We start from the raw sequence: 23,976 nt of genomic DNA, 5'->3' as shown, positions 1-23,976 counted from the left end.
CTTCACAGGAAAGGTGCTCCAGCTCTTATTCCACATTAAGCTATACTTCATAAAATCACAGAATGGTTTGGATTGGAAGGCCATTAATCTGAAAGTTCTACTTCACTTCCCTATGCTCCCAAGTTCTTAAAATTGTTTGTTTTGAGAACTAAATGGTGGTCTGTATTAGTCCTCTGAATAGTCATTCAATAAAAAATAATGATATTTGTGTACACCTAAGAAATTATAAATTTAGTGTGAAAGACTGCATGTGCAAGTATATGGTAGGTTTAGGAGATGGTATCAGTAAAGAGCAGCCTGATTATATTTTAATATATTTCAGCAATTCTCCTAACCTGATCATAAACATGAACATATTATTAAAGTAAAATAGAATACTGTATTAATGTAGACATAACATAAACATAAACATGTGGACATAAACTCTTACATTTATGCCCAACATAAAATCAATTTTTCAAGTTTACATCTCTCTTAGAGAAAAATATTCATTGCTATCATCTTAGATGTAACATACAGAAGCAGGTTATATAAGGAGCATAAATAATTAGGTATGCAGTCACATTTACTGTCTTTGTTTCCAGAAGTTATTTCTGTATGTCTAAAATAATAGTTTTATAAAGCTAACCATTGACAAAGTGTCCTTTGTCTTTTCTGTTATTGAATCTCTCTCTTTCTTCAGATTCTTTCCACCATCCTTCTCCTTTCCATGATATAGTCCCTCAGTTTACCTTTGGTCTGACACGTCCTTCAATTTTTTGCATTTTGTCTTGTTCCTGCCTTCTACAGGCATGGACAACTGTATCTGCCTCTCTTTACCATCTTCAGCTGAGGCTATAATAATCCCAAGTAATTATTTTCCTCCAAACCTGTACCACAATGGCCTGAACATCTCCACCCATATTTCAAACATTTATTGGCTTGCTTAGGAAATCCATGGACCATGAAATTTCCCAATTTTTCAACCTCTGTTCCTGGCCTAGATATTTCTTTTTCCTGAATTAATGACCCCCATTAAAAGACAAACTGGTTACTGGCTTTTTATGGTTCTTCTTGAAGAAAGAAAGAGTACTTACAGTTTTACTCCAGGTGAGACCTGTGGTGTGATGCTCTTTGATATAAGCTTGAAGCTCAGACCAGATGTTCAGATATGACTTCACCCAATCAACATGGCGGGTGTCACTGTAAAAACAGAGGCAATATTTATTTGTGAATGCACTTAAAAACAGAGAGCAGTGCTGCTCTTGCTTAAAGCAGATAAAACCCAATGTCTGCCTTAAAGCCACGGACAAATCAGTTAGCAAGCAGCCAACCTGCCCAGTGCTGCAAAGACTGAAGCTACTACACTGGGAAGCTTCTAGATCCTTCTAGAGGACTAACAAGGGCAAAGGATGCCTCTAGCAGAGAGTGCTTCCTACTAGAAGTGTGTGTCACCATTGTTCTCAGGCTCAAAGTCAGCTGAAAATGCACTAAAGGCACAATGAGCTGTGCAGCAGGTACCCAGACTCAGTTTCAGGATGCTGAACTTTAGAAAATTAAATATCCATGGAATCTGTAAAATATTCTGGCTGCCACATTCAAATGTGGCCAGGGCAATACTGAGTCATGTTAGTCAGCAGACTAAAATATTTATACATCAGGAATTTTTGAAGTACAAGTCACAATTTGGCTTTAGAATCATTATCATTAGTCCTCCAATGGGACTATAAATGTAGTGAGAAACTGCTTGTAAGATGAAGTCCATAGTTATAACAAATTATTAGTGAATAGTGATGGCTTACAAGGATTTGTGTGTCTACTTTCTATTTATTTACTTTGGAATTTGATCCTTAATAATGTGGATGACCTGGGTCAACAGGTTTAATCCAAAGCCTACTCAAGTCAAGGGAGAGTCTTCCATACTTTGGAAGACATTGTGGTCTGATTCAGTGAAAAACAGGAAAATAATTCCTCAATAAAAGAAGAATTAAATACTTAAATAATGTAATCTCTTTATACCATTAGATGAGACATTTTCTCCAGTGGAAGTACTGATACTATGTTTTAAAAATCATCAGTTGCCCCAGCATCAGTTACTACCTTTAGCAGGTAAACTCAGGATTTAGGAATAATATATAATATATTAAAAATAACATACTATATAGAGCATATATATTTAAACATATACAATCAATATAAATACATGTGGAAGGTTTTAATATTTAAAGTTTTCCTCACTAAAGAGGAAAAATTCAATAGCAAATATAATTATTCACTGGAATAAAAAAATCAATAACCAAAATCTGGCCTTCAAAAGCACCAAGTCAACAGGATTTATACATGACTTTTTAAAGAGGGCATAAGAAGGACCTGAATTTTTTTCTCTTTCTCCATGAGTTCACAGATATCACTCACGAAACTTCTTTTGTGAATTCCTTGTGCTCTTTAAGAACAGTGAAGTGGTACAGAGAAAAATCAAATTAGGAGCTGTGGAATTTGAAGCTGTATGTATCTACCACCTAAATACAAATTTTCAAGCCAAGAGCAAGAACAGCAACAGTATGAGGGCACAGCTGAGAGGAGGATGCATAGCAGCCAGGTAGCTATGTAAATATGCATTTGCATATAAGCTCATGATGCTGGAATATCAAAAAAATTAAAAATAATCTTAAAATGTGCAGAGAGTTAAAACCAGCACTGCTAATGCTGCTGCCATTCTCACTGCAGCATGCTGTAGGTCAGAGGTGAGGAGGGGAAACTGTACTACTGCAAGAAGGTTTTATCAAATGCTTTTTAGTTTACAAAATACTTTCCATGATAGCACTGTGAACCTTACTGGTATGGTTAATGCTCTGTTGTCTGGCTAGTGGATACTAGAGCTTGGCAACATACCTGTTCTTGTAGTCCTTTAATACCCTGTTAGTATAAAAGGTAGCAGCATCATTCATCTCCTTGACATAAGGGCCTGGTTTAGGAGACTAGGACCATCACCCCATGGTAGCAGGAAACAACAGAAGGAGAAAGGAAGTAAAACATTAGTCAGACACCTCCCCTGACATACTAGGTTTATTACCTTCTTGGGTGTAGTAGACTGAAGAACTATATAGATGAGATTGCAGAGTTCTGCAAGATTTGGAACTATCCTGGGCTGCACCATCCAGATTATTTACAGCCCTCCCAACCTTCCCGTGTGTCACTCACCACTGCTATCCACCCAAGGGCAGGGATGCTCTCACTGACAGCTGAGAGGTGGTTGAACATTTTACTTCCTCTGTTCCTTTCTCTGAAGTTCTGGATTTCCTGAATCTTCTCTGATATTGGCTTGAGAAGCATTGCCACCTCATTCTGAAAAAAAAGGGAGAGGAGAGGAGAGGAGAGGAGAGGAGAGGAGAGGAGAGGAGAGGAGAGAAGAGAAGAGAAGAGAAGAGAAGAGAAGAGAAGAGAAGAGAAGAGAAGAGAAGAGAAGAGAAGAGAAGAGAAGAGAAGAGAGAGAGAAGAGAAGAGAAGAGAAGAGAAGAGAAGAGAAGAGAAGAGAAGAGAAGAGAAGAGAAGAGAAGAGAAGAGAAGAGAAGAGAAGAGAAGAGAAGAGAAGAGAAGAGAAGAGACTGCTGTTAACAGTGGGTGGTCCAAAAGCACCATGCGGTTTAATACTGTCCTCCTTGACTACTGATTTAACATCCATAAAGAAAGGTCATAATAAATTTCTGCATTACAAGAATAATTTAATTACCCTCCTATAGTTGCAGTGATAAAATGCACAGAAATTAAGTATTAATAATGTGTTATAGCAAAAATTGTTCTCAGCACTGGCAACATTTTCACATGCTGCCCAGATTAAGAGCCATATCAACCCCATAGCTCAGAGTTAGCAGAATGATTGTGATTTTCATCTGATATCCCTGGAACTTCTTCAGATGCTTGAGTTTTTCATGTTATTGACATGAAATTACATAACCAAGTTGTTCTTCCCATGAAACACAAACTACTTGTGAGTTGCCTGTTATCATCTGGCAACAGACTGAGAAAGTAATACACTGCAGGCAAGATCAGTTTTATCTTTCCTTATTGGTACATTTTCATGTTTTGGCTGCAAGTAATGAGGGAAGATTTCATGGGAAATAAACTGCCTGCAAGCCATGGTTTGGGGGAGTTCTCCTGGGTTAATCAGAAACAAATGGTATCATTGGGAATGACTGCTGAGTGGAAGAAATATTGTCTGGAGCAAAGAAAAAAGCAAAATGAATGCAGAAGCTATCCAAACTCTTTCCTGTGCAAAGTGAATGCTAATCACACTGGTCCAGTGTCTCAGGAAAACTAACTTAGAGCACTAATTCACTGGGAAAAATTCTTCCACTGAGAAAACAGCAGATTCAGGGACATGGAGTCATCCGTTTGCAAGCAAAACAACTGCTATACCTTGCAAGCCTCTAATATTGCAAAAGTATGCTCACCAAACCCATACAATGTCCCACCAAAGACAGTGCACCATTCTGATTCTCCCTGGCACTTCGCTTGGAAATCACTCAGGATATAACAGAACTCTGCATTTTTTCTCACCTTTTCCAGGACTATTTGTGATGTGCTTGCTTGGGACAACTAATCCTCATGATCTTGAGGCTCTACTAATGCTGCCATGACACACAGAAGATGATGGGCACATATGTCCTGCTTGATCTCTGCCATCTTAAGGTCTTTCTTTTCACCCTTCCACAAGGCCTCAGCATTAGAAAATGTTATGTCACCTTAAAATAAGCATGTTTCCTATGGGTCAACACAGGTCAAAACACTTTTGACACGTGTCAAAAAGAGGTTATGTAATTTGAAAAGTATTTTGATCCACCCACAGAGGCTGAACATTTCAGTGGCAGAGTAATTTTGAGAAAGGCTATACATCTGAAATACATGGGGATATTTGATGTTCCCCTACAACAAAATGGATTGGGAGAAAACAAATGTTTACAGTATTACTGGAATATGAAAAGATTTTTTGTTGATGACTTAATGACCAGCATAAATCATTAAGTCTGAAAAAGCCCTGAAACCTCCATGATTTGTAGTTCTTAAAATATGACTTTGTTGCCATAACATGATAAAGTCTGCAGAAATTCTCCTTTCTAATTTTTGCTTGTTTACAACATGCTGCAGCTGGTTGGGTATTTTCTTATTATTCAGGGAAATCTTTCAAGTATGACAGTAGTTAACAAAACTGAAATTTAAGAAAGTGCTTGTTCTGCTTTGATATTATGCCAGTTTTCCTCCCATAAAGTCTGAGGGATATTTACAGTCCTTAGCTTACTGTGAATCTTCATGGCCCAGTTCCAGACAAAGAGAATATCAGGGCTAAAAATACAGCTCCACAGATGCCTGGTATATCTAGACAGCACTGGGAGGCAGCACATTTCTGTGGATAGTGCACAGAAATGGGACTCCTTAAATGGGGGTTCTCTTTGCAGCTCTCCCACCAAATTGTCATCTGATTTCAGGAAAGCTATGTTAGCTTTCTGTACTTCGATTTCCTAGATATGAAATGGTGTTAACATAGCTGTTTTATTTTGTAGAATACTTTGATATCTATAGATAAGAAGGCAAAATTAGGGTCAAACATATTTCTGAATGACCCACAGTGACACACACTTCCTCCTATTCCTTCTAGAAAAGCTCTCAGCCACTTTTCTGAGGATCTTCTGTCAGTGGTACAGAGATTATTTCTGTCCCTCAGAACACAGGACTTCATCTATCCAATGACTAAATATTTATAAGAAATGTTTATAAAAATGTAGTGGATTTATTTAATTTCACAGAACCTGTGCAAGTTTTAAAGGTGAAATATGTATTGGTAAGGAAAGTCGCTCAAAGTAATCATTCCCTTGGCATTCCAGTGACACCAGAGCGGGCTTGAGGCTTTGCTCAGCTCTGTCCCATGTCAGAGAGCAGCCTTCCCTTCACTCTGCACTCATCCTGTTCTGTAATGGTTGCACAAAATGTGTGTGCTTGTGGAAGCTCCTTGTCATCCAGATTTCTGTGTAAGGGTTAGACACAGGAACATAGCCTGCAAGGAATCATTTAATTGAGTTCTGTCTCAGTTCTAAATTTTTAGTTAGTGATTAAACTACAGATGAATTACAGTGTATATGGCATATGGGTATAGAAAGGCTCATTAATTCTGGCAGTAATCAGTCTTGTTTGGCTTTACAATGCAGAAACAGTTGTGCTGAGGGTTCTAAAAGAATAATCTCTTTATTGCAATGAATATTAAAACAGCTGACTATAAAATTATTCTCTATATTGTATCTCTAAGAAAACTGAATTCCAGGAGATAAATCAGAACTGTTGGAAAAATCTTCAGCATGCCTTTGGCATGTGCTAGATAAAATTTCTTGTCATTTAAGACACAGCACAGTTGTTTAACAGAAATTTAAGAGTCTCTTTATAAACACCATCCCTATTATAATATCAGTTTTGTTGAAATGCTTAAAAATGTAACATGGGCACAACTGACAAATATCAGAGTAATTCCCAGCATCCTTTTTTCCTTTTTAAATAATGATTAAAACCAGATTGTCATTTAAATACAAATAACTAGACAGTCAGCCATCTTTTAATTTTCATAATTCTTATTAGCAGATCAAGAGTAGTAAGACTATTGCCATGATTAGTCAAAACACTCCAAAAAAGTGCCAGCATACAACAAGAACTGCTTTAGGCTTTGGATTCAGAGACTTTATAGTCTCAGCCCAGTCTCATAAAATGGCCTGGAATACCAGTATTCCAACGGACCACACTACACACTACACTACACAAACTATGTTCTCCTTCACACAAGAAATTCCCCAGGCTTAATAGGATTGGGGCACAGGAGAATGGCCAGAGTTTGGGGTTTGTGATGTTTGAAATCTGACTGTAAAGTCACATTAAACTGCTTGCTTAAATTTTGGCTGCTTGAGCCAGTGATTACTTGAAAAGCTCAGCTTTAATTTGGGAAAATGGGTATTTTCTGGACAACCACTGTTGTCCAGAAACCTGCCAGCATGAATCAAAAAGGCACAAAACACAGCAGGTAAATAAAAATATAGCTTTTAAAGATCTTATGTGTTTTTAAGCTAATCTTACATGGTTTTGAGGGGTGAGATTGTTTACCAAAGGATTTTTATGTTGATAAGTGGCAACACAATTCAGACCTCACTAAGACAGTGTTTAAATCAACCTGACCTATTATGAAAAAAACATGTCAACAGAACAAATACCCTTTTAAGTTATGCAAAATGAGGGCATGGCAACCTTTGGCGTAGGAGCAGCAAAAGAAAACTCAGAGAATTTGGGATCAACAGCTGCTTCATTTTACTCAGCTGCAACCCGAACAGCGTGAGTACAACCTTTATTCCATGGTGTACAGTTCTGTTAGTTTCTCCTTCATACTTACATAAAATCTCCATCATACTTCCTTTGTATTTTTAAAGGGCAAGTTTGAAACATGGAGTTGATCTGAATCAGGTGGCTTTGTATGTGTTGGCAAGCAGTGCAGCCTAATAGGAATGGTTCTGCAGAGCAAAACAGTTGGTACTGAGGCCCCGACATTCACAGTATACATGTAATGGGGGGCTATTTGGGACTAGCTATAAATTGTGGTTTAGATGTTGCCTGGGAGTGTATCTTCCATTTAACTTCATCAGAAAGATACCCACTCTGTACAACTTAAGCTCCTCTATAATGTGAAACACAACATAGTAAACGGGGTTGATTTGAAGGAAATACAGTCCCACTGTGAGCTAAAACACTAACGTAGACACAGCCATTATCTCTGCAAACAGCCTAGTACAGTCCCATCCCACATTTCACCCTTTCAAAGGATGAAAGATGTCATGGATAGCAACCACCACACTCAGTTCTAACAAATTAATAGGCAAGCATCTGCTCTCAGCTGAGACTTGATTCCCTCTACTGTAAATGAAGAAAGAGATGTCCCTGAGGAATTCTTTCCACGTATTAATAGGTATTAGATGACTATATGTTAGAAGACATTAATAGATGTGAAGAAATGGACTCTAGAGGTGCTGGTCATTACTGTAAAGAGAGCCTAGAAAAACATCTCAGACAACATTCTTACCTTGACAGTTAAAGCTGATGAGCAGAAGCCCATCCTGTGTCTACAGGAATAAGATCACCAGTGAGATGTATTTCTGCTGTGAGTGGCTGTGATTCTAGAACTGAAATAGTTTTTAATTAACTGTAATTTCCCATTTTTTTGTATTTTCAAAATCTGTAAAGAAGACTTTAAGTTTGTCCTTTTTTTTTTTTTTTGTATGTATGCAGTTAAAGAAAGGCATGTGTTTTTTCTGTAACTCTTTATTAATAACCTGGATGGAATCAGTGTTCAGATTAGGCTGAGAACTAACCTACTTATTTAAGTATATATAAAATATAATTTTTTTTACCTTACTGCACCTTAATCCAATGTTTTCTCTGCAAGTTTTCTCTTCTGACTGGCTGTAGAGACCATAAGTGAGATTTTTCTCTGAGATCACTACATTTATGTCCTTCTAGTATTCTGATATTTTCAGGGTTCAAACCTCTCCTCCTACTTATCTACAGAAAGACATTAATTTATTATGGCCTAGTTTTCTTAGATTGTAAATCTTCAACATAGTGGTGTAACAAATATTTGATGTACTGGTCAACAGTACAGGTTTTGCCACTTCAACTCACTGCAGTGCTGCAGCAGGACTATGACACAGAGGAACAAATTTGCAGAACTGTCTGGTCAGCTTCATCAGCACAGAAGCTTAGACCCATTTGTGTGCTTCCAAAGTGACTTAATTGGTATTTGGCTTTTATTCCTCTTATATAGCACAAAAAATCTCAGTCTAATAGCCAGTCTCAGCTGTAGCAGTTTTGTCCTTTGTGGGAAAAAAACAGGGAATACCAAACTGTAACCCCACATGACAAATTGCTACTTTAGTCATTTGTGGGTTTATTTTTAAATGTAAACTCTGAGGCAGGGCAAATGGAAAGGAATGTGAAAGACAAATCACTTTTAACCAGTGGAGAAATCCAGGGTCTGATACAACCTGCATGCATCAGTTGACAGCAGTGCAGAATCACACCCACTGCCTTTGGCTGGGACTGGCTGGTTTTTAAATGGACTTGAATGCTCTGTGTGTTGTATTCTTGTCCACTACAGCTTTCTGTATTTTCAACAAGAAAGGGTTCTCCTGCTTTAGGCACACAGGCAATCCCACAATTAATCAAAAAGAAAAATTACACTAATAAACTGCTTTAAACTTTTTGATTTACTACTCCTCAATCCCGCTGCTGTGATTGTAGCCCATGTGAGTGGAGTCCAGGGCATTCCAGGTAGCAAGGAGATAATGTTCTCTTAGGTCACATTTGTTTTGTTCACACCATCTGAGATCCCATGAATCTTTGCTAAGAGCAATCACCTTTCATGGGGCATGTCCCAGGAAAGGGATGTTAGATGTTGCAGGTTTCCATCCTTTGACAAACTGTAAGACTGCCTGGTTCATTGAGCAGTCTTGGAACTGACATAACTTTTGGAATTCACAAATCATCGGATGTAGTCTGATTTAGACCAAAGTAAAATTTGAAAAAAAGAAAATAATCAACTGAGGTGTGAAACAAAAAGTCCTGCTTTTCAGTCATCTGTACCCCCAGTGTTTTCCTTTTTAGAAGGTTATGTGCATAAATCCCAGGAAAGAATTATGTAACACAGCAACAGGAGAGCACTAGTTTGGATTTGTGTTTAATAGAAATAAAGAATATGGTACTTAATGGGAGAAGGAGTGTCCTATCAGCATAGCTCAGTAGGGTCTCACATGGCACAGTCTGAATATGAACATTGCTACAGGGACTGAAAACTACACTGGTGATTTTCAGACATGATGTTGCAAACAACAGAATTCCAGTAAAGGTTTGCAGATCCCTAGAATTTCTTAGCATGTCAAACGAGGATCTAAAATATAAATGTACACTGGAGGTCAAAAGTGCAAGGAGCCTTTGGTTACTGGAGCCAGATTCCTGCACAGAACATGAACTACTGGCAAGTCTGTGCCTGGGGATGCTGCTGTGAGTCAGTAGGGAGCTGCCACTGATGTGATTCTCCGCCTCTACTCTGAACAAGCTGGGTGATGCTGCACTGATCATGGCTCTTCTGCATATCCATGATCCCTAAGTGTGTCTGGGCCTTCTTACTGCTGAGTGCACTGCCCCTGGGGCAGAAGTGAATTTCAAATGCATCCACCTTTTATTGACCTGGGAGTTTTGACAAACACAATGAACAAAGTGAAATGGTCAAGGATACCGAGAGAACTTAACTAAAAGAAAGACACGGGGGGTGCTGGAGTGTGTCCAGAGAAGGGCAATGAACCTGGTGAAGGACCTAGAGAGTAAGGCCTGTCAGGGACCAATCAGGGAGCTGGGGGTGTTTAGCATGGAGAAAAGGAGGCTCAGAAAGACCTTACTGCTCTCTACTACTCCCTGAAAGGAAATTGCAGTGAGGTGGGAGTCAGTTTCTACACCCAGGTAACAAGTTACAGGACAAAAGAAAATGGCCTCAAGATGCAACATGGAAGGTTTAGATTGGAGCTTAGGAAAAATTTCTTCATGGAAAGGGTTGTCAAGTACTGAAACAACCTGCCCAGGGAAGTGGTTGAGCCACCATCCTTGAAGGTATTTAAAACACATGTAAATGTGGTGCTAAGAGCCATAGTTTAGTGGTGGAGTTGGCAGTTCTGGGTTTATGACTGAGGACCTTAAAGATCTTTTCCAACCTAAACGATTCTATGAACTGACAATATAAAGAGTTTGAGGCTGATGAAATGCAGATGAGTGTTTTTGAGACAGAATTAAGAAGTAACAGGTGTCAGGGGCTATCTGGAGGTTAAACAGAGTAAGTGTTGCAACGACATCCAAAAATGAGCCTGTGAATTCTGCACTGCAGTGGGTTAGCAACTGGAGACTGTTGGTCCATCCCTGCGGCTGTGACCACACGTCACATGCAGTAGGCTTGCTGATAACAGAAGTATGCCAACAGTTTGGCAAGATTTCAGAGAACAGGACCGGGGGAAGGGGCTCCCTTCTGAGCTCAGGACTCTCAGGCTCTATCCATGTCACTCTTGGCACCTTCTATGAGTTTGAGGCCTGAGGACCTTAAAAGGACTGAACCAAATTCTTCCTTAAGCTATTTCTAGACACAGAGGAGCGGGTTTGCAGCAGTTAACCAGCTGAGAGAATGGCAGCAAAACTAAGCCCAAACTGTTTTGCATAAGAAAGTAATAAATTAACGCAGTGAGGAGTATCCCACTGTTCGTATTTTTGGAAAACAGTAAGGATGATCCAGTAAGCATGAGGAAAAGCAGGGGGAAATGGAAAGACATAAGCAAGACAAGGTAATTAGAAAACAAATCCTGCTAGAATGCAGAATAATAAGTCCCAGGAGTCCTGTTATTGAAGTACTTTAAAATGGAAAGAGAAGAAAATGAGCAAATCCACACTGACGGAGAGTAGGGAACTGTGAATCTTCATCTTTTGATTTCTACATAAAAATTCTGAGAATGAGTCCTTTATTCAAAGATTTTGCCACAACTATTCTAATCCTACAATAGATTTTTTTTTTTCTTTTTCCTTGGCTATAAAAATAAAAACTGAAGGATTTGTTCTCATGGCTCGAAGTCCAAATTCAAATAAAGTTTCTTGGTTTTCTGTGAGGTGGGGTGAGGTGTCCCTTTTCTAGGAAAAAAAGGGAAAGCTCTCCTTTACCTCTCACTTTTTTCCACCCGTCTCCTCCTACCTGTGTGCAGGATCTGGATATTTAAGCTAGGTATTTATTTGGAATGTTTGTCTGCACAATGTTAGTAATTAAATCCATGAGCTTTGGCAGTCATATGAACTCAGCATTCTTTTCTAATGAGAAATTTACGTAATCATTTTTAGTCTGAACTGCATCTGTCATTTAAATCTGTTTGTAGTACTTCTTACCACGAACACGCTCATCCTGCATATGCTTATATTGATTCACAAAAATAATAACCTCATTAATTTGTTCTCAGTATAGGAACAATGGATTCCTCATGTCCTCAAAGCAACTTTTAAAACTGAACTTTTAAAGTGAAATAGAACAACTCATAAAGAGAAAGCAGTATATGAGTCACCATTCAGAGAGAATTTAATGCAGTGACTTTGAGCAGTGATTAGTATTCATGACTGCAAATTTAAAAAAAAAGTTGTTAAACAGATAAATTTACTCAGGAACACTAATAACTTTTAAAATTATTATACAATGAAATAAAAAACATTTCAGTCAGAATTGTATTTGGCTTAGACTGTGGGAAATAGAAAATTCAGAACCAAACTATTTCGGAATGTTTTGTAAAGGTTTATGCTAAAACCTGTCTTCTGAATAGCCCAAGCAACATGCAAACATATGGTCTCAAAATACCTTTTTAAACAACTTCTCACAGATTACAGCAATACTCTAATTTATTTTCCTATCTTCTCTGTACTCTCTTATATACTCATATATTCTCTTATACTATTTATAGTAGTAAACAATTTATAACAGACTTTTTTTGTTTTAATGTTTGAAGTTTGGCATCAGATAATAATTTCTAATAAGTGGATGGCCTGAAAAATCCCATCTTGCTGAATGAGCCTGTATCTAGCAGCCATTAGCTGGGACATACACAAACAGGAATATCAACTGGTGGTTTTGTCATGTGATCTCTTCCACTGCACATACAAATATAGAACATGACCATAAAAAGTAACAGAACATGCTCTCTGCAAAGTAATTTATTGCAGTTGATGCTAGATTGGTATGCCAGCTGGAATTACCTTCCTGGCTCCTACTATTTTCACATATACAGATAATAAAGGCTGTGCACTGCAACAGATTCCAAATCAAAAAAATAACATTATTAACAAGAAGTAAAACTCCACAAAAGCAACTTCTAGCAATCTTGACTGTTTGAAAATGTTTGCTAGTGACTCATAGCCTGAATTAAAGAGTAAAATGAATTCTAGGACTTCACCATTTTCATAGAGAGAGAAAAAAATAGCACTTTTTGATGATATACATTTTGCTCTTTGCTGAGCAGAAAAACATCCAAGGATTACTATAGATATAGGAGCTTTCTTTTTGTTTGAATTCCTTATTCATTAGTTAGTAAGCTGCAAGAGCTGAGCTAATTTATTTTTCCAGAGCATTTTTCCCTCCCTCTTTTTTTTTTTAAAGGCACCACGTATGACATCCCAACAGGACAGGAACTCAGTAAATCCCCTCAGTCTCCACACCGCTGTCTCTGAATGTCTACAAAGCTACTATGCCATAATCGCAACTCTCTGGCTCATTCACAGCTTTACATTATAAAGCAAACAGTCTAGACAGCTGAATGACAGAATTACCCTCTTTTCTCTTGCATTTATAGATATGCTGTCATCTTCATTTGCTTTTCTCTACTCTGTGCATTCTGATACACTAATGATCAGCTTTCCTGTTTGGATTCCACACTGACTCCATGGCTCTAGGCTATAAATACAACCAGAGCTGAGATGACATCACAGCAATAAGATTCTGGGGGAGCAGGGGCAGGACGCCTATTTGTTTCCTTCTCCTGGGTTAGCTGGTGATTAACAGCATTTTCAAAATGGTTAACCAATGTGACTTTACAATAGAAATTTTTTTCTTCATTGTGATGGAGATACAAAAAACTTGATGTCTGGAACTGTCACTCTCTGCAGTGGGAAAAAATATTCAATTTGTACAGAATAGGCAGCCTTCAATTATTTTCACAGCTGTCCATAGTATAATTGAGTGTATCTGTGCAAAAAATATATGCAAAAAAGAGAAAAAGATGTGTGTTTTGATACCTATAAAATGTGTAGCTAACAGTCTTTAAAGAAACTTAAGTAAATGGACTGGGCTTGCTCTCACTGATAAAAAGAAACTTTAGTCTGTAATATTCTTGGTATTTTAACTTTGGAATGATGTGTACACAAATATCATGTGGCAATTCCTCTATGCTAAAGATGTTAAATGATAAAAGTGTACTTTCTTGCCTTCAACAAGCTGCAGAAATCTATGAAATACAATGTGCAACTAAGAAATATGGATATGGATGGCCAGCTCTGGTGATGTTTATGACAAGGTTTTTTATTATTTTTTGCTTTTCTTAATGCTTCTGTAACCATCGTTGTGGGTTGCCAGAGAATCTGGTTTTGCTTCTACTCTTTTCTTGTTGTTTGTTTTTTAGCATGTTTTGTTGACATTTTAAAATGAAAATTTCTAAGATTTACAGTTGAAAAATATCAAACTTGGCCTCTGACTTGAGGTCAGAAAGTTGTAAGGGTAGGAGTAGGGAGAAACCATTGCCATTCTCACTGGAAAAGCAGAGAAAATCCTACTGATAGCACATTAGCACAGAAGGCAAAACCAGGACCCACAGCTTATTCTTGTACCAGAGCTGGGACAATCCCAACACTTCAGAACATTGCATTACATTATGTGCCATCAGCAACAGTTCACTGGGGAATATTTTACCTATGAACATGTAGAATTTTGTGGGCCACTGGGAGCAATTGTATTCACAGCCAATATAAATGACTGCTCGAGGCCTGTACCAATGGGAATTTTACCTGTTCCGTGTGAGCCATGACCCACTTTTAGTCCCTGAGATCAGGGACAGCTGGAAAAACCACAGATCCCTTCTTGCTTGGAACTCTAAAGTCTACCCTTGAATTGGCGCTTTTTTTCCCCTTTCCTTGAGTACCCTCGCCATTAAAACATAACTGATTAGAAAAACTTCTAATTTGTGTCTCTAATAACAATAGTGACTGCAAAATTTCAATAAATTATACCATGTGCAGGGTTCTGATTTGCAAAAATGGATCTTAATGCACTTTGGAGGAGTGAACTAGTGGAAAAAGGCAGAATGGAAGGCCATGATGAGACTGTGCAAAGGAAGACTTCATTCTCTGCATACTCCAAGGAGGAAGGTTCAAGGGTGGTCCCCCTGGAAGAGAGCTACCTGATTGCTATTCCCAGGAATGATACAGTGCTATTGGCCCTGAGCCTTCTAGAAACGAGAAATGAGATTCATAACAACTCCACAGCTTCCCTGAGCTTTCTAGTGAGGGCAGGATTTAAATAGTTGCCACTAAAACAAGTATATAAATCAACTTGATAAAAGCTTATTTTTCATTTTCTTGACAAAATCCTTTGCCTTCCTTCCAGAACTGGCCTAGCCTGGACCTCAGTTTGGGGAATACTGAGTATACGGGCCAATATTGTTTTTTCTCTCACTAGCTTATACTCTGACTTCATTGTCTACTATGTAGCATCCCGGAGGGGCTGGCAAACAGCCATTCTACTTCATGGTATTTCCAGCTTCCAGAGAAAGACTGATCCCACTTACAACTGTAAAGTGGACACCTCCTTTGCTTTCTTTAATGATCTTATATACATTAGCACAGAAAAGGTTCTTAACCCTGGACTATGACTTTCTGATTATTACAGCACCATGCTTATAAAAGTGAAAGCAAGCCCCTGAGTGCACTGTATAATAAAGGAACAAACAAAGCAAATGCAGGATCAATAACATATGGGAACACATGATTTTTTTATACACTGCCTCTTGAAGCTCCAGGTCACTTTCCTTACCTCTTGAGGCTCTTGACATTGAGATGCTAACACCAAGAAAGATCTCTGCGCTTGGAAAGCAGCACGTACCATCTCTGCCTGTAACAAAAGGAGGAATATAAATTAAACCTTAGCCTGTAACCTCCAATGTCTTTTCTTGGCAGCTGAAAGTCAAGTGTGACAGCTCAAATCTTCCTTGCTGCTTCTCATCTAAATCACAGCAACACTGACTGGAAGAAATGTATTAAAGTACTAGCTTAGCTACACTTTTTTTTTTTTTTTACACCTGAGGTTAAATTCCCTATCTTCTTCAGACAGCAAATAAAATAAGTTGATAAGTAGGCTTTTAGTTATAATTCCTACGTTTAGGAATTATAACTAAATATTTAACACTTCAGAGGAAATCTAGGCATTTTAATGGTGATGCTTATACCCAAGTATATGGCAAGAACTTATTACCATTGGAAACAGCAATCTGAAAGCTTTGTGTTGAACTGCAGCTTAAGCTGGGGTGATGTTCAGAATGAGTTGAGCTTGGCACATCTGCTGAGGGACTATGCTGTAATTAATTCCTTGCCCATGATCTGTGGGCACACTCTAAGATCAATGGCCATGAGAGATTGTGGCCAAAGGTTTTTGGGCAGTGTTCCACTCACAGAACTCTAGAATTTGGGTTAAAGCTGCACCATCGTATGCTTACATGTCACCAGATGGGGTGATAAATCTCTACACTTCTGGGTGTTTACTAATGTTGAAATTCCTGGTCTTTCTCATTTATTTGAACGCTACACATTTTCTTTACATTCTAAACAATATACATTGATTTGAATCAGTATTCCAGTATCACCTCTACCTTATCCAGGTGGATGAGTAGTGACTAGGAGAAAGCATTACTGGTATAGAAAAGAATGATTCATGGCTAGTATATATTGCTAAATAAAAACCAAACCAACCCAAGTGCTGTTAAGTTAACCTAATATGAATAGGTACATTTATAATCACTTTGTGAAAGGGTGGGGAAGCATATGCTGTTTTTCCTTGGGGTTTTTTCAATCTAAAAAGAAAACAAGGAAATTATATATACAGAGCCATGTGCATGCAACTTAAAATACATAAAAGTAAAAAAATTTGATGTTGTAGCAAAGTAAAACAGCTAAATTTTGTTTATTCATCTTAAAATGTGATGGCATGAATAAAACATAATTTGTTAGGATGAAAGTCACTGCAAGGAAGATGGTAAAAGAGACCCAGCTTGGACAGCATTTGGGGAGAGAGGGATAATATGGTCTGACAGGCTGAGATTTGGAAGGGTATAATCATCTCTATAAATAGATAAAGAAATAAATAATAAGGGAAACTTAAGTTTTCCAGCCAGAGACATAAATACCATCAATAATAGCAAGGTTTAGATATTCTTAGACATTTCAGCTACCTGGTTATTTGGTACAGAAATTCATAAAACAACAACGTGTGGGTTATTTTAAGCTTGGGGGGATTTTGTGAGTGTGAGGAGAACCTTGTAAAGCAGATGAGAAAAAAGTGATGCTCCTGAGGAGGATGTGATTATGAATGGATTCAGTGCTTCTTAGATTGCAAGATGGACAAAAATAAATCTGTAACTAAGGTTTGGTATAAGGGAAACTTTTAGAAAATAGAAAAATCCATGAAAGAAGATGATTGGTCTGAGGAACTTAATGATTTGAGTGCAGGAAAGGATGGATTTACATTGAGAATGGAAATAATCTGTGTGCACTGGGCAGGAGAGTAGGAAAGGGTTAGAGTCTCTAAATGAGCAAATAATGAAAGCAATATACTAAGAATAGGTACAAAACCCTCACAGACTGAGAGGAGACCTGAATTGCCAAGCTGTGCTGGCTTCACCTGGGAAGAAGAAACTCAGAGTTTTCTCTCTATGGAGGCTTCCTCTGTGGGTTGATTGGGACCAATTGAGGACTGGTTTGGTTATTGACAGCCTGGAAAACCAATTGGAGAGGGCTGGTTCGCTCCGTGAATACACATTTTAAAGGAGTACCCCGGGAAAAAGTTGTCTTTTATTTCTGGTGGCTGGTCAGGTAGCACCGATCTCCTGGGCTCCCTCCCATGCTGGGGGGAGGCTCGGGAGGGCCCCGTTTGCAAACCAGGGGACCGGGGGGAGGAGAGGCTCCTTGATAAAACCTCAGCCCGGCTTCCTTCCCTGCGGGCCCGCGGCTCTGGGGCCCGGCTCCTGAACAGCCCGGGGGGGAGGCAGCCGGGCCTGTCTGGGGAGCAGGGTGGCCATGGGCAGTGCGGGGCTGCAGTTAAATCCCCAAAAAGCTGATGGACATCTCAGCCCTCCCCACCCAGCATAGCCTGGGCCTGGCCCAACTCTTGCAGCTTCTGTGTGAAACTTTAACTCTTTAGTGCTCAGATAAGATTTTCAAAACCTCCAGCTTTCCTTTGAATATGAGAGGAGAAAAAGGAGATACTCCGAAGTCAGTGAAACAAGAGCTAAGTTTCTTTAGATGGAAGGAGAATGAGAAGATGCTGTGAAAGCTGGCTGGAAAATCCTTTTGTGAAGTTGTAGGGATGGACTGATACCACACTGAAAATTCCTATAAACCATGGAGAAAAAAAGACATGGGGGTTTGAAGTGTTCCATTTGATAGATCATTTGACCAAAAAGTACCTGTGTTGAGAATCTTTGCCCCGAGAAAAGAAGGGAATCTGGGTTTTCTGAGGATGAAGCATGAATAGAGAGAACTTTTGCTTTGGAACAATTCATTCTTAAAAGTAATACCCCTTGAGTTTAACATGGCCCATAAGCACAGCTTTGGGAAAGCTGTGAAGATGGGAGCAGCTTCACGACTCTGCAAATTTTTTTCCCGGGCAGATGCAAATCGTGAAAATGAAACCACGAGAGGACTGTTTTCTTCCTCCTTGTGGAGAGATCCCTATAGCCTGACAAGAGGAAACCTCTCTCTGAAGTGAACTGAAAAAAGGACTATTTAAGTTAGGAACTGACTGAAGTAGTTTTTTGTATGTTTGTTTTGTTGTTATGAAGGTTGGGAGAGGGGAGGAAGGAGTGGTCTAGAAATCTTATTCTGAATTTGTTTTTTTTTCCTTCTTTGTGTAGTCAATAAATTTCTTTTTATACCCTTTTAAGTTTTAGGCCTGCCTTGCTTCTGCTCCTGGTTCTGTCTCACAACCGAAAATGAGTATATTTAAATTGGCAAATCAAAACTATGACATTATTTGGTGCGTTGGCAGGGAAATTCAAACTAAACCAAGAAATTTTCTTGGGGAAATTAAATTAAACCAAGACACAAGCAGAACTTCTTTTCAGGCATTGTAATACATACAAGTGAAGGAATGATGGATAACGGCTTTTTTGAACTGTACCTTGCATGGGAAAGTATAACAAAGATGTAACTTTTTAGCTACTGGAACAATAAAGAACTAAAGCAATGAAGTGAGGCCCTGACACTGCTCTGAAGGGCAAGTTGGGCATGTCTGCATTATTCTTGATGCACAGATTATCTGTTGCTGAATAACATGCTCTTCCCCAATATCAAGGAAGTTGATGTACATGAAGATATTGAAAGGGTAGCTAAGGAGAATGATGGCAAATCAATGAGAATTACATAATTTGAAGGGGAAGTCAAATACACACAGCTCAATGACAGAATCATTGGATCCATATTATATTTTCTCCAGACTACTGAAGACACTGGCAGATGGAAGCACAAGTAGAAAAGATTTTAAATATATTATTTGGAGATAGTACTAGATGACAGAAATATGCAATGATGGATTGGGCAAATATGCCTAAGAAGAGAGAGGGAAGTTATGCCAAGTGATATCATGACTGTTAGCTTGACTTTGGCACCATGAGCATTTAAACCAGATTTAAAACAAGTGATTAAAACACATGAAAGTGGAAAACAGAAGAAATTACAATGGGATTATCTGTGGTCAAAATCATTACTTTGTTCTTAGACAAGGATAATGTGTCAGATCTAGTATATCTGGGTATCGTATAAAATGCTTATTGTGGGTCCTCACAGGAAACTCATACTTTGAGTGGAAATGACACAAATTAGCATTAAAATTCTTCAGTTGGATATGAAACTGGATAAGCAGAGGCAATAATAAGGTACATTACAGATGGTGTTACTTGAGAGGAGGAAAGTTGCTTGTTTTGTTTCTCAGGGATTAGTTTTAGGAGCAATCTATGTTTCTTAGTGTCATAAGAGCAAGAATTAGGTGTGCGGTCATAAAATTCTTGGGCAACCCAAGGTTAGGAGGTTTTAATACAATCAAGGAGGACTCATCACTTAAGAAGAGTAAGACAATTTTGTTGGCACAAATAATATAAATTGGATAAAATTTAGCAATCCTCCCTTCTGCCCCTTTAAAACAATGCATAGTTCTGGGTGTCAGTATGGAACTGATTAACTGGAAATGCTGAAGTCTGGAAAATAGAAGTATAAAAATCAGGAAGGTGGCATTGTGGAAAGAACGTATGCAGTTCTACAGTGGATGTGGCAAAGATTTTTTAGTAGATCTACAGAAGTGTTAGTACCATTGGAGAGAACCTCCTCTGGAATTCTGTGCACAGAATTAACACAATCACCTGTGTTAAAAAAAGATGAGCTTAAATCAGAGTTGATGCTGAGACAACCTACTTGGATTTTTAAAGCAATGAATATCTGTCACACAAAGATAAAATCTGAGTTTTACTTATTTTTCTTAGGAAGAGAGTGGCTGAGGAATATGATAATTCTTTCTCAGAAAATGCAAATAATAGAGAATGAAGCAAATGGTAGTGTCAGCACATAATCACAGGTCTGAAAACTGGGCCATGACTAAATGTGGTCTCAAATTTATAAGATTTCCAACAATGCAAAAAGTGAAGTTCAGAAGGGATCTTTCAAATTCCTCCAAAGAGGCAGCATTATTTTAAGACAGAAGTTTAAATGCTGATCAAACAGATCATAAACATGAGAAAAGATATATCCTTAGATATAGAAAGTTAAGATTATTTATTGAGTTCTTGAACATATACTGAGCTGTAACATCAATGAGGTTTGAAAACGTGTCTGTCTGGCACTTTGTCCACACTGCATCAAATACACACTCTTGGGATCTCAGTGGTCACTATGGAGGCTGAAGAGGATTTTTTTTCTCCACTCTGAGTACAAAATAACAGCTGGTTTCTTGTCTCATTGCTCATTTCTTTTTGATGAAGCACTGAAATTTGGTCAGAGCTGGAGACAGACCATTGGATGATACACACTGATGTTGCTAAAAGACTGACATTCCTTGACTATGCTTCATATGTGTGTGAACACTATTGTCAGATGTGGAATCAGGATTTTAATTTCTCCTCCAGAACTGTATCACTCCTCCTTCTCTTTTGTATAATCTGGCCAAGGCCACATTCTCAAAATGTCTGGGAACTGTCCTTAAGAAATCTTGTGCTATTGAGTGCATACAAGCCATAGGTAACATTTTTTGAGTTACCTGTGCTACATTTAAATGGTGGCTTCTTGCATTTTTTTTAATCTAAAATTTATTACAAGATGTTTGAAACATTCAGTTGTCAGTGGACTATATATTGATTGCAAGGCTTGTGCTACATGCCCAAAATTTATCCAGTCCCAAAAGCTTTTAACTGTGTATGGATCAGAGCAGCCAGATCTCTCACCTTTGAATGTAAATCTTAATCAAAGGACCATGTTAATACAGTATTTACATTTTAAAGAAGAATTTTATAAGAATTCTGCCACAGTGACTTCCTTCTTTCTGGAACAGCATTAAAAACAGCTTTCAGAGTTTTACTGCTTTTGAGCACTTCTTTCCCTGCATCCCTTCAAAGCAACAGAAGAGCTTATTTTCATTAAGAAGGCATTAGTTCAGTCTATCACCATTCCACTTTTTTCTTGTAGTCTTTCAAACGTGACACTTCATTGCTACCATCTTGTGCTTAGCAGCCTGGCTGTGTAACTAAGCAGGCAGCACTACAATTTTGGAGGGAGGTGACTCTTTCATGAGACCCCCACAAAACCAGCAAAGACTAATGAGTGGAAACACACCAGAGGGAATTTTTCTCAACAACTTGTGTGGCTCAGACAAAAGGCTGCTACAGAACAAATCACCTGAAACTCTTTCAGCTATATTCAATTATAGTAATGAAGCCTGAGTGTCAAAAGTAAAATAGGAAAAATGAGTAAATTTATCAGAGTAGCGTACACCGCCAATTTGCACACATTTATCTGAAGACAAAAATGGACGTGTTTTGGAGCAACAGATAATTGACATCTAAAAACTTTGGGCAATTCTTTTGGCATTCTTGGGATTACACACAGACAAATCAATCATCACATAGATTCTTCAGATGAGGTGAATATTTTGAAGGAAGCAAATTCCTCAAAGCATTTCCTACTCTGCTTTTAGCAATTTGTAGAGGCTGGAGGAGACGGCTGTGACTTTGGACCTGAATTCCAGGACCATGTGGCATTCCATGCACCACCCCAATTTCCCCACTGGTAAAGTGTGGAATAATGCATCTTAATCCTTCACCTCAAGTGTGTTTGACAGCTGACTCAGGTGACTGATATGGCTGGAAGAGCTGATTGACATGTATGCCATGACAGTCCAGTTCCATGCTGTGGAAACCTGTGGCTGACTACAGGGAGTGACCTCTCTGTCACCACTGCAGTAACAGCACGGATGGGCCCCTTCTCAGTTAAGCCTGCAGAAGTTAATAGAGGAATCATATGTATTTAGAAATAATCTTTTAAATAGCAACTTGTTTAGCCTTCTCTGTCATAACATAATGCCAACTTCTGATGTTTGTGAGAAGCCACTGCTTAAAAAATTGCCAGAGGCTCTGTGAGAGATGTCTAATGAAGACAATGCTGCTGACCCATTTGAAGGAGCGTTGAGTACAAATTCCTCTAAAACTTGCACTGTTTCAAACTGAGTAGATGTAGATTCACTGGACCTGAAGCTTAAATTTCCAGTTTGCTTTGGTGAGGTTCAGTTCTCCAGAGCACATGTGGATTTAGGATCTGCCTCCTTCTCATTTTAAATGTTCTGTTCAATCTAAGTTGACCATCACTCTGGTATCCAAGTACCAATAAAGATAAATATTATTTATGTGCCAAGCAAACTACAAGAATAAAGAAGCACATGAACTCAGATCTCAAGTTACATGTAAATTCACTAGTTGAAAAAAACTAATAAAACTAAACAGAAGTAAGAAAAACAAACATAAGATTTCCTAATAAAATTTAGTCAAGAAAACTACCCTACTGAACTTATAATATTGAATTTGTCAAATGTTATTGCATTTAATATCATATTTCCTCAAAGTCATAGCATTTAAAAGCACAGAGTAAATATCAGAATCCACTGGACTTCTGTTGTTGGAGAATATTACACATCTGCATATATATATACATGCTAATATTAACAGAGATAATTAGAAAATCAAAATACAGTTCTAGATAGTAAAGAGGGCACAAGGGAAAAATTGGATTTAGTGTTCCTAAGTGAGTCCAAAACGTAGTTTCTGCAGAAATTATTATGGGTCCTTTGTATCTAGCAAAAGACACAATGATTGACTGTAGTTTTCCTTTCGGCAAATGAAAACTACAGATAGAGCTTCACTGACCCCAGCCTTTCTCTAAAAGGGACAGCACTACCAGAGGAAGAGACACTGTCTTTTACATTTTGCTTTCAAAAGCCTCTTCAAAGTAAAGTGGTGAAGTGGCTGCTGGCTTGAAGAGAGGGGAAAGAAATGGAAAAAGAACAGAGTTTAAATTAAGATGGGGCTGCAATAGAAACTGTCCAGGCTAGCTAAAGAGACAGTATTTATTTTGAATAGCTAATTGGCTGATAGAGTATTTAAAAACTGGACATGGCCTTAAAGAGTCACTGGAAGTTCTCAAAACAGAGCACTTATAAAAAAACCTGTCACCTTTCTCTCACTGGTCCATACAGAAAACAGGGTTGAAATTCAAGTCGAAATTGAAGTCAGTGGGAGATTTGCCATAGGTTTCAACAGAACCATACACGACCTTAGCTATTTTCTTTTCTATTTTCACACAGATACATTAACTACCACCAATCAGCTGTCCCTTATACTGAGTTTTTTTGGTGTTTTTCAGCCTTCATGGCTATGTCTATATTAGGGATTTTTTGTTAAAATTTCTCAGCACTGCCACTGCCTGTACAGTACCAATCAGTGCTATCAATTGTATTGGTGCTGGTCTCTCTAGATGTTTTTATCTGCCAGTGTATGAAACACTGTGTCATATAACTGTGCACTGTGCAGGTCAGTATTACTTATTTCAGAGTAGCAT

At 38.3% G+C, this 23,976-nt stretch overlaps 1 protein-coding gene across 2 annotated transcripts in view; it reads right to left on the bottom strand.

Moving 5' to 3' along the window:
• CAP2 (cyclase associated actin cytoskeleton regulatory protein 2) overlaps positions 1-23,976 on the bottom strand; it is a 70,375-nt gene that overhangs the window by 19,703 nt on the left and 26,696 nt on the right. For both annotated transcript variants that reach the window (XM_014878340.2, XM_014878331.2), the window contains 4 exons: positions 15,650-15,727; positions 3,181-3,324; positions 2,872-2,957; positions 1,077-1,182 (listed from right to left, as the gene is read on the bottom strand). In XM_014878340.2, coding sequence (XP_014733826.2) covers positions 1,077-1,182; positions 2,872-2,957; positions 3,181-3,324; positions 15,650-15,727 — 414 coding nt within the window. The remainder of the gene's footprint in view (positions 1-1,076; positions 1,183-2,871; positions 2,958-3,180; positions 3,325-15,649; positions 15,728-23,976) is intronic.

This window comes from Sturnus vulgaris, chromosome 1, assembly GCF_052056855.1.
Source record: "Sturnus vulgaris isolate bStuVul1 chromosome 1, bStuVul1.hap1, whole genome shotgun sequence".
NCBI classification, from domain to species: Eukaryota; Metazoa; Chordata; class Aves; order Passeriformes; family Sturnidae; genus Sturnus; species Sturnus vulgaris.
This window is presented reverse-complemented; position numbering and strand designations above follow the sequence as displayed.